Here is a 12061-nt window from a genome sequence, read left to right as displayed (position 1 = left end):
TAGGTTTCCTAGATAAATGACACTCATAATAAATTAAAAAACATTTTTAAGTGACAAAATGGTTGAGGCTTTCGCGGCCGAGGTTTTTAGTGTCACTATTTTTCGGGTTCGAAAGTCGTGGATTTTTGGAATTTCTTTCTGACGTTTCGCTTTCGCTAGCTTCTTCAGAGGTTTATACATCCTACATTAATATTCGATGACAGTCATCGGATATTAATCCAGGATGTATAAACCGATTCATTTCAACGCAGCTTGGTTTAAGAGAATGATTAACTAATAACAGCTCCATCTCGTAAACAAAGCCCTAAGCGAGGACGAAACATCCCATGTACCAATAATTTAACAGAAATCAAAACTTTTCTGAAGACAGATACATATGCAAGAGAAAATAAATATTTCGAAATAGAATCACGAAACATTCATATATCACAACTACCTACACCGTGGGTTCTGGTAAACATCTGCAGGAAACAACTACTAACATGTATCAAAATGATCCAAAAATACTGTGTATAAGTTTCACATGAACAATGAAAGTACAGTACAAGACATGTCGTGGATACAATCTTCCAGCATTTATGAGTAATTATCCACCCCCTACGCATTTCGATGGTATTGGGGGTCGAGTAAGACCCCCAATACTACTGTAGAGAAATTTTCCAATCCCTTGACCGAAAGGAGAATGCAATTGCTGCATTTTTCGATATTGAAGGAGCATTCGACAATACACCACCTCAATCACTAGGATCATCCCTGGCTGGAAATGGCATATAATCGACCATACCATGCTGGTAAACAGAACTGCAACTACGACTTCAAGACGAGGCCATTACGTTCAGGGTCACCAGGGGCTGTGAATATACTGCTTGATGCCCTCGTCAGATGAAAAACATTTTACACAAAGCCAGACTTTGTTTGCTGGTGACCGAAGGTTTCACAGAAAACGGGTCATGCGAACCTTTCTGGCATACAGACATGCTCGTCTGGCCATCTGTGGTGCTATCAGTACCACACCGTTAGTGGCCACTGAGATCCTTCTAGATCTATCCCCTCTCCACATTTTTCTGGAGAGAGGCTAGATGGACTGTATATAGACTTGTGCACATCGCCAATTGCGAAGTCACAGCATTCTGGGAGTGACCTCTGATATTATGCCTACAACAATCAACTACGAACTACCTCATACAGTACTGTTACTTGGTAGAGAAGACTGGATCCCCCTGGAGAAGGAAATATTAAGAGCAGATAATTGTTGGTTCACAGATGGATCAAAAACACCTTCAGGTTTTGGTGCAGGTGTTTTTAGTCGCAGATCCAGGACAAATATATCAACCTGCCTAGGGACCTATGCGACTGTATTTCAAACGAAAATCTATGCAATTGAATTGTGTGCGGAGAGATTGGTAGAATCCAACCTCATACACAAGTCAATACAAATATTCTTAGACACACAAGCGGCGTTGGAAGCTCTTGGCTCCTACCGGGCAACGTCTCAATTGGTAGCAAATTTTCCAAAAACGACTCTCCTCAACAGGAAGACTTAACAAATTGTGTCTGGTCTGGATTCTTGGTCATAGTGGTCAGGAAGGCAATAAGACTGCTGACTCCCTTGCAAAGGAGGGTGCTGCAAGCAGCTTCATCGAACCAGAATATGTCATTGGCATCGCTTTAGGCTTTGCCAAACAAACATTGAACGCCTGGATGGCAAGAAGATTTATGGAGTTTGTGCAAAATCACTCCAAGACGTTCATTCACCCTTCGAAGCCTGAAACCAAACAGTTGTTGGACTACGGTAGAGATGAACTACGATGTCTAAAAGGCCTTCTTACAGGTCACTGTCGTCTGAATAATCATATGCAGAGACTGGGACTGTCGGAAGACAGTGTGTGTCACCTCTGTTTGGAAAAAGGATGAAACAGCAGAGCACATACTTTGTGCTTGCCCAGCTGCGGACAGAATCAGGTTTTCTGAGTTTGGTAGAGCCGCACTGTTATCATCTGAACTGAAAGAGCTCTCACCTGAATAGGTGTGGGTCACAATAAACCCTTATGGGTTGCGGTGGGGTCGAATATACCCACTCCCTTTTGACCTAACCCTAACCTAAGATGTCGTTTTAGAAACCTTGACTACGTCTCAGCAACGACTAAAAAGAAAGTTATTAAAATGTACAAATTTGAAATTCAAGTTTAAAACTCCTGAACAGACAAAAAGGGGTACATTGATTTTTTGAATTCAGTTAGCTTGCATTTCAATTCATTCTGATTCACTAAACTAAAATCAGGATAAATATCTGTCAGTTCATTTAAACAGTTACATATTGGTATATACTGAGTACAATACAGGGTGTAACTGAATAAGTGTAAAACATTCAAGGAGGTGATTCCTCATCAAAAAAAAAGATAGGATCTTTCATATAAAGAAATTTCATTGGAGCATCCCTTGTTAAGATACATCCTCTTAAAGGGGGTACATAAAATTTGTATAACAATTTTTTTCACAAGCACCAAAAAAGTTACAATATTGAAATTAACCTGACGTTTTGTACTACCAAAATGACACTTAGCCAGAAATTTATTTGGTTCACCCCATGGTTGTAAGGGGTGGAAAACGCAACCCCTAAAATTTATTTTCAATGCAACTTTTTGTCTTATTATTTGTTTACCATTTTATTTCCGATAGCCTGTTTCATTCTAAACAAAAAATGTCTCTTGAGTTTTTTGCCCAAAATAAACCAATTCGCAGCAAAAATTTATTTTACGAACAACTACAGAGGTACATCGTCATAAATGCGAAAATACGAAACTAATCTATCTAGTAGGTCACTATTAGCGATAGTGACAATTAAATTGGTATGACGCTGTCAGTTTGTGAATTTTCGAAATTGAAATAATACTAATCGTGTGTTGTTCTTCTGTTCTCAATTTGTTACTTTAATAATTCACTTGTTATTAAAATGGCATACACAAATGAGGAAATGGCTGATATGCGTTACGTTTACTGTCTGTCGAAGGGGAATGGGTTAGAAACTTCTAGAAGATATGCTGAAATGTATCCTCAACGGCAGCATCTTTCACATAGAATATTTGCTCGACTTCATCAACGATTACGAGAATATGGTTCATTCGACAAAAGAACGCAGGATTGTGGTCGCCATCGAGAAGTACGAACACCACAGCTTGAGGAAGCAGTACTTTGATTGAAGAACAACCTACTACCAGTACTAGAAAGATTGCTTTCCAGCTAAATGTTGATCATATGACGGTATTTCGAATTTTAAAGGAACAACTCTTATACCCTCACCATCTGCAACGAGTACAGGCACTGTTACCGCGAGACTTTCCGAACCGTTTTGAATTTTGCAATTGGATGCTGAAAATGATTAGAAGAAATTGTGACTTTCTGAAGACGATAGAATTCACAGACGAATGTAGTTTTTCTCGGGAAAAGATTATTAATTTTCATAATCACCACATATGGGCTGATGTAAACTCTCACGCTATTGTCGAAACTAACCATCAAGAACAGTTTTCTCTTAACGTGTGCATCCAGTACTGCTGGAGGAAGTTCCTTTGGGCGTTAAAGGGATATGTTTTTTATGCATTATGGGGCTCCCGCCCATTTTAGTCAAGTAGCACGTCAGCATTTAACTGAAACAAATGCAAATCAGTAGATAGGACGAGGAGGACCACAGAACTGGCCCGCTCGATCCCCGGATCTCAATCCTCTCGATTTCTTTATCTTGGGCCATTTACAGCATTTGGTTTATCGTACTCCTGTTCGCGATGTAGAGGACTTAAGAAACCGCATCATCGATGCGTGCAGGGTAATCAGAGAGACTCCAGGAATATTTGAGCGAATACGTGGCTCAATGCGCCGACGTCTAGATGCATGCGTAATGTCTGAAGGTAGACATATTGAACATTTACTATGATTTCTACATGTTGTGTGTTTTGTTATTGATAAATTAGCTTTGTTTATTACCTTTTAATCGGTTAATGCAGATCCTAACTACAAAATAACAATAAATCCAGTTCGCATTTATGACGATGTATCTCTGAAGTTGTTCGTAAAAATAATTTTTTGCTGCGAACTGGTTTATTTTGGGCAAAAAACCCAAGAGACATTTTTTGTTTAGAATGAAACAGGCTGTCGGAAATAAAATGGTAAACAAATAATATGATAAAAAGTTATATTGGAAATAAATTTTAGGGGTTGCGTTTTCCACCCCTTACAACCATGGGGTAAACCAAATAAATTACTGGCCAAGTGTCTTTTTGGTAGTACAAAACGTCAGGTTGATTTCAATATTTCAACTTTTTCAGTGCTTGTGAAAAAAATTGTTATACAAATTTTATGTATCCTCTTTAAGGGGCTGTATCTTAACAAGGGATGCTCCAATGAAGTTTCTTAATATGAAAGATCCTATTTTTTTTCGATGAGAAATCACCTCCTTAAATGTTTTACACTTATTCAGTTACACCCTGTATGAGGAGGGCCAGTATGAGAAAATCGGAAACCGCAAGAGATACAAACTCAACATAATTAGGAAAATTGTCTATTTCAAAGCTTATTGAAACTTAGGTTTAAAATTTGCACATATAAAAATTAAAGTTGGTGATGGTCTCCATCTTGTTCAACTTGATAAGTTGCAATGAGAAGGTGATTTTTGTTTTCGAATAGAGATCTGAATAACGTTAGATACTTTCATTTCTTTTCACTATTCAAGATGATCTGGCATAGATGGTAATCTGTAGTCAACTGAACCATTTTCTATATGAAAGTTCAGAATGCTATCCTGTCATATACATTTTTTTACCTCACAAAAACTATTCTTATATACTGGGTTGTCCCCAAAACAATACTGTAGCATAGACTTTACTATTCCAATAATATTGTCATTCATTTGCCTTATGAAGAATAAATGACATACAAATATAATGACATTAAAATCAGTTTTACTGAATACGATTGTAAATTATGGAGATTATCAACTTCAATATAAATGGACCACTTTTTTTCAGAATTCAGGATATACTGGATCCTTATTGGAAGTCAATCCTGTGGCAGCTCTGATGCAAGTGAGTAAACATATCCCCTTCACCAGGAGGAGACAATTTAACATCTTTTTCCCTCAATGGAACGGGCTGTATCATTCATTCTTTATTGAATTCCATATTTTATCTACACGAATACTTGTTGGGGTGTTTCACTTTGTTTTACATACAGAAAAAATATATTCAAACGCCTTTTTCTTGAAATGGTTGAAACTAATAAGTCTTCTGATTGTATGAATAAGAGAACTGACATTGATAATCTCAGCAGTATATACAGTAACTTACTAGAACTATACCAAAAAACATAATGATAATGAGAATTGTATCAATAAACTCTCTATTAAGAGTCAAAGATTATCAAATCATAATGCCCATTGAAAAATGACATTAATGTGAAGGTATGACATTTGTAAAACCAAAAAAATCTTATACATGTTCAGCTTTCTTTCGTCAATTTATATGTTTAATTCATTGTTTTTCACTCATTTTTACTGTAAGTATGATTTGTAATGTTCTTCAATGGCAAAAAAATCCACAACTCAATGAATTATAGGCCCTGAAGAAGCTTCCCATTAGAAGCGAAAGCAGTTTCAGCTTATTGGGCATCGTCAGTACCGAGCAGGCCGTCCTCGATTGAAGACAGAATGTGAATAACCAAGAAAAGTACTCAATAAAATTAACTGCGTAAACGCAAGCGAGATATAAGTGGAACCACCTATAAGTGTTACATCCAAGTCAACTTGCCAAGTTTTTATATCAGTGTTGGTGGTTTGACCAACATATAATATATATATATATATATATATATTATATTTTATATAATATATATATATATATATATATATATATATATATATATATATATATATATATATATACAATATATTATATATAAAATATATTATGTATATACATCGATTCGATTTTTAATTATAAATATATGAATACCTATACCTTTTTTCAGAATCAAGGTTATCCAACAGTTCAAGATCCTAGGATGTATCAACAAACAATCAGTCCAATGCCCGCTTCAATGCCAGTGAGTAAACAATATGTACCTTTCAATAGTCACGAATAATCTTTAAGAGATCATTGTCCGCAAGAGTCTCAATCTGCCCAGTCCTAAGCGTCGAAGCATTTGCACTTCTGTTGGCAACCAAGCGTTGCCCATTCTTGTACTTGGACGCATCATACTGATGACGCGCCAGAAGCCCGAAACACGTGTCTTTGGTTATCACGTTTCCGAGTGCTATGTCCGATAAAATTATCTCTTAGATTTATATCAAGACAATCGATATTCTGCATGCATATATTCATAAAGAAGCAATTCCACTTGTATACATACACCCACCGACTGTGAATTAATGATCAGTTATGCTAGATTAGATTATCAGTTATGAACTATATCAAGTTAATTATGAAGGGTACATTTTTTGCAGAATCAAGGTTATCCAACCGTTCAAGATCCTAGGATGTATCAACAAACAACCAATTCAATGCCTGCTTTAATATCGGTGAGTAAACAATATTCACTTTTTAATATTCACGAATGATTTAAGAGAGATTATTGTTAAAAAAAAGCATTTTCTGTGTGAGTATATAATATAGGGACCATTTTTGGAGTCTTTACACTGGAATTTCGTGTTGCTCAAGAGTTGAAAAAATTGGAAGAAATATGTCTTTTCTAGAGTGGTTTTAATTAGTGGTAAAAAATCAACACTAGTTTTGTTTATTATGGAAATATACATCTGGTCCCATCTTCACAGATATTTTGGACTTTTGTTTATGCTTTGCCATAGAAACTTGTGGACTATCATTGAACTTTTATATAGTTTGTCATCCGACTTGGATCTTCCTCAACTTTAATATTTCATATTTATAATCGGTATGACACTATTCTTTGATATTTCTAGACGTTTTATTGAAATTCATTCATTTTTAGTTGAGAACAAATTATTATCTAGATCTGAAGCAAAATCGAACAGTATAACACAATCCAATAATTGAAGATAAAAAAATTCGACGTAAAACTCTTATTTTTGAAGATACTGGGAAAGTGAAATTAGCTATCATTCTTGATGTTTTTCATTTTTTTAATTTTCCCTCTGAGGAATATTGTATGAGCTTCAAATCAGGAAAGATAATTTTAGACCAAGGCTTATTTTTTGTTAGGTTAGGTTGGGTTGAAAGTGAGAGGGTCGAATACGTCCACCGCAACCCGCAAGGGTTTATTGTGGCTCACACCTATTCATACTTAGCCAAATAAACCCAGCTTCTTGACCAAGCCGAAAAGTTTATATGGTGAGTGATATTTCAGGTCAGATGGTGAAAACCTGATTCGGTCCGCAGCGGCACAGGCACAAAGTATATGCTCTGCTATTTCATCATTTTCCAAACAGAGGCGACACACACTGTCTTCCGACAGTCCGAGTCTCTGCATATGATTATTCAGACAGCAGTGACCTGTAAGGAGGCCCGTTAGACATCGTAGTTCATCCCTATTGTAGTCCAACAACTGTTTGGTTTCAAGCTTCAGAGGGTAAATAACGCCTTGTAGTGAACCAACCATGAAAGATTTTGCTAGAAGTCTTCAAATCTTCATGTCATCCAGGTGTTCAATGTTTGTTTGGCAAAAACCTAAAGCAATGCAAAAGAGTCAGTAGCCTAAATGCCTTCCAGGCCAGAGACAATTTGTTAAGTCTTCCTATTGAGGAGAGTCGTTTTTGGCAATTTGTCACCAACTTAGACGTCGCTCGGTTGGAGCCAAGAGCTTCCAACGCCGCTTGAATGTCCGAAAAAATGTTTTATTGACTTGTGTGCGAGGTTGGATTCTACCAATCTCTCCGCACAAAATTTAATAGCATAGATTTCCGCTTGAAATACAGTCGCATGGGTCCCTAGGCAGGTTGATATCTCTGTCCTGGGTCTGCAGCCTGAAGAGCCTGAATGTGTTTTTGATCCATCTGTGAACTAACAGTTATCTGCCCCTTATATTTCCTTCTCTCGGAGGATGCAATCCTCTGTATTCTGTACAGGCAGTTCGCAATTGATAGTTGGGGGCATAATGTCAGAGGTCAGCAAGCAGTCTAGTGCACTCTGCATTATATTGCTTTGTGTGATTGGTGATGTTCACAAGTCTATATGCAGTCCATCTAGCCTCTTTCTTCAGAAAAATGTGGAGAGGAGGTAGTTCTAGAAGGATCTCCGTGGCCGCTGACGATGTGGTACTGATGGCACCACAGATAGCCAGACAAGCCTGTCTCTGTTAGCCAGAGAGCTTCGCCTGAGCCGTTTTCTGTAAAGCCTTCACTTATGGAGCAATTGCCACCAGGCAATTGCTCCATAAGTGATCATTGATCTGACAATCATCAGATATATCCAATGGATTTGTTTGGGACCTAAACTCCAAGTTTTATGACAAATCCATCGACATATCCATAGGAACAGTTTGGATTTGGAAACTTTTTCCAAATGAGCGTACCAGGTGAGTTTTTCATCAAGGACCATGCCAAGATATTTCACCGCCGTTCCAATTGGAATTATTCAACCATTGAGGGAAAGTGGCGTTAAATCGTCTAATTTTCTCCTCCTGGTGAAGGCGATTATCACAGTTTTGCTGGGGTTGACAGACATCTGCTCCCTCTGGTACCAACTGTGAACCACGTCCATCGTACTTTGGAGGATATTACATGCTACATTTCCCGACGTGGACGTTGCCAAAATGTCAAGGTAATCTGCATAAGCTTGCAGATATACTTCTCTTCGTACGAGGGCATCAAACAAACTATCCATCAGGGGCGACCACAGAAGGGGAGATAATACCCCACCTTGAGGGCAGCTCCTGGTGACCCTGAACCTTATGGTCTCGTCTTTTTTGTAATACTGGTTCTTATTCTTTCACATGGTTATTCTTTCACATGGTTATTCTTTCATATGGTTATTCTTTCACATGGAGTATACTCCCAATGGTCTGAGAGTGTAATCTATTTACTGTTTCAACTCCTTCAAGTTATTTTCTTCCGACAGTAAGTAAAGACGATGACATCTCCCTATACGAGGACGAAATCTATGGGATCGACAGAAGATTCATCTGTCCTCAAAGGACATTGATGCTAGGCTCAACCACAAATGCGTTCCTGGACTCAACTGTCCTCAAAGCACAGAAGACTCAATCCTGGAATATAAAAGATAAACGAGGCTAGCCAAAGCGATCAATTAGAAAGAATGGCCCAGGCATCACGCGAACGAGGTTCTCCTACGTCTGTTACAGCAGCTTTCACTGCAAGGCAACTAATTGAAACAAGAGTCCACGTATTCGACCACTCTGTCTGCTGTTGCATTACAAATGCATTGTTTTTGGGCTCTACTTTCAATTAAAGTCTGACAATATTCATTGAAAACTGCAATAGTGAATGTTACAGGTTTGGTTTGGACTGCCATTTACTAAAGATGTGTTGAAGTGCTTTTGTAAAAAAAATTCTATGAAATATTGAAAATAATAGCACTGAAATATTCGAATGAGTTGGTTAAAACTAAAAAGTGATATTTCGACCATCAACATTGGCAGAACGACTTTAGTCCAGTTTTAATGACTGCCTCTTTTCGTTTATTAGATCTCTAATTAGAATAGTTCTATATAAATGTATCAATTTGTTTTCAGAATCCCATGCAGATGAATACTATTATCCCACCTCCAGCCTCTCCTGTGCCTGCTTACACACCAGTCAGTACCCATTATTTTTATTTTGATATAAGTTTATTTTGAAGATGATATGATGGAGTGTGTCATTGGTGCTTTAATAAGTGCTCAAATGGTGTATCTATCTGATCGTTGAAGACATCTTCAATTTAAATAGCTCTATATGAATGTATCAATTTGTTTTCAGAATCCCATGCAGATGAATACTTTGACTTCCTCTCCTGCACAACATATTATGTCTGCTCTAACACAAGTGAGTTACAATTACTTATATTTTGATCTATATGAGTATTTTTCAATATAATATGATAAATTGTGCCATTTGTGCTTCAATAACTTCAAATAGTGTATCTATTTTGAGAAAACGTGAGAATGTCTCTTACCGTTGAAGAGATCTTCAATTTAAATAGCTCCATACAAATGTATCAATTTGTTTTCAGAATCCCGTGCAGATGAATACTTTGATTTCCTCTCCAGCACATCATGTGCCTGCTTTAACACCAGTGAGTTACCATTACTTATATTTTGATCTATATAAGTATTTTTCAGTATAATATGATGAAATGCGCTATTTGTGCTTTAATAAGCTCAAATGTTTCATATATATTGAGAACACTGTGAGACTACTTCATATACAAGTTTGTTATGTGCCAGCTTCCAACCTAGATTTGTACGTGGACTACTTTTTCTAGTGTTGAAAGTGTATTGATAAGTTTCCTCAGCATCATTTTTGTCTATAAAGAGATTATAACTTGTCAAATATTGACTGGTCTTATGATGAGCTAGGTTTGTCTGCTCTTAACAATAACAATATTGCTGACCAAACAATGTTAGACTGCTTCTCGTTTCATAATCTTTAATCATATCAACAATCGCTACTTTCCTCTGTTCGTCTTTCTGAGGCAAGATTTCTCCGAAGGTTTGATAATATTTTAAAGAAACCACCTAAAGAAAAGAAAAAAGCATAGAAAAGTAACAAAAGTATCACCATTTACAATAAAAAGTGATATAACAAAAATCATGTGTAAACAGATTATATTTACAAAATGATATTGAAGATAAAGTAAATAAAACAAAAACGAAAATGAAAATTGAATTTTTATAAGAGCAGTAGAAACGCAAAGTGAATATTTGAACGAAGCAATGAATAGCAAAAGAGGTCGATAATGTTTTAGTGAAATTAGCATGCAATGTAAGTTACGAAAATAAAAAAAAATTGGAAATAACAGACTTTCCTTAGATTATGTACTGTGATAATTTGACTTTTGATATTGATAATAATATTCGAAATGCATTTGCACAACAGTTTCAATTAGTGTACAAATCTGATACAGTTGATGAAATACCAAGCTTCGTAACCAAAAAAACTGGTAATGAATTGTCATACAATTAATTTAGAAATTATTTTCAATGAACTGTTTCAATTAGATCTGAAAGGTCCAAAACCAAAAGCTATGAATTGCTATTGAAAATTTGTAGATTCACTTTGGTAAGACCACTATTTTTACGTTTTTCATCTTCACATAGTCTAGGTGAAGTTCCTTTTGAATGGAAATCAAGTTACATAACGCATATCTGTGAAAATTCAGAAAGTAGAAATTTACAGCTCTCTAGTAATGTCCTAATTGCAATTAAAGATAGATATAAAATTTTGAACATTATCAAATATGCATCATCGTTTGAGGCATTGATTATTCAATTCAAGAAATTATCAAAATCGTATGCTCGACTTGGTTCTTTCTGCGGATAATAATTCAGTATTTGTGAAGTAAATACAGATGGTTTACCGTTCGTTAAGGAAGACACTTACCGTGCCAATGTATTAATTCCTAAAAGTGCGCAATATCTTGTTGTATAACTATTAAAAAGCTAACTTTGATGGTTTGATTAAAATTAGTGGTAAAATAGATTGGGGTAGAGTATTAGCGGAAAGTGATGTAAAAGTAGCTTTAGATGTGTTCTATATACACTACTTGGAATGATATTATAGCAAAATGCGTTCCAAAGTATTTAGCAAACAAAAGAAATGAAACATATTTAATTTTGTTTTTGAAAGGAATCAAGGATTTGTTGCGTGAAAACAAGAGCTATAGAAAACTTAAATCCATTTCAGATTATTATAACAATAGGTTGAAATTTTTGATTAGACATGAAGATGAATTGTACTTCAAAAATATTGAGCAAGGCATAAAAGCGAATATCAATGAATTTTGGAATGATGTAAATAGTAAAAGAAGAAACAGAACAAATTTAGTTACTTACGTATATAACGATGAGGTCGTACCAGAGGAAAAAAAACAGCAGATGT

The 12061-nt window shown here is 36.1% G+C and overlaps 2 protein-coding genes across 7 annotated transcripts in view; one reads left to right on the top strand and one right to left on the bottom strand.

Annotated features, from left to right (window-relative positions):
• The window catches only part of LOC141483901 (uncharacterized), a 37410-nt gene that overhangs the window by 16670 nt on the left and 8679 nt on the right, over positions 1–12061 (bottom strand). The gene's annotated exons all lie outside the window — the stretch shown is intronic.
• LOC111508628 (uncharacterized) overlaps positions 1–12061 on the top strand; it is a 40211-nt gene that overhangs the window by 23005 nt on the left and 5145 nt on the right. For 5 of the 6 annotated variants that reach the window (XM_074178929.1, XM_074178930.1, XM_023164198.2 and 2 more), the window contains 6 exons: positions 5022–5078; positions 6019–6093; positions 6494–6568; positions 9715–9777; positions 9941–10006; positions 10194–10256. In XM_074178929.1, coding sequence (XP_074035030.1) covers positions 5022–5078; positions 6019–6093; positions 6494–6568; positions 9715–9777; positions 9941–10006; positions 10194–10256 — 399 coding nt within the window. The remainder of the gene's footprint in view (positions 1–5021; positions 5079–6018; positions 6094–6493; positions 6569–9714; positions 9778–9940; positions 10007–10193; positions 10257–12061) is intronic. The other variant, XM_023164196.2, reaches the window with a different exon arrangement.

Source organism: Leptinotarsa decemlineata, unplaced genomic scaffold (assembly GCF_025532065.1).
Source record: "Leptinotarsa decemlineata unplaced genomic scaffold, Ldec_3_MD MMD2_tig00004307_RagTag_RagTag, whole genome shotgun sequence".
NCBI lineage: Eukaryota > Metazoa > Arthropoda > Insecta > Coleoptera > Chrysomelidae > Leptinotarsa > Leptinotarsa decemlineata.
Note: the sequence above shows the minus strand (reverse complement) of the source record. Positions and strands in the feature narration are given on the sequence as shown.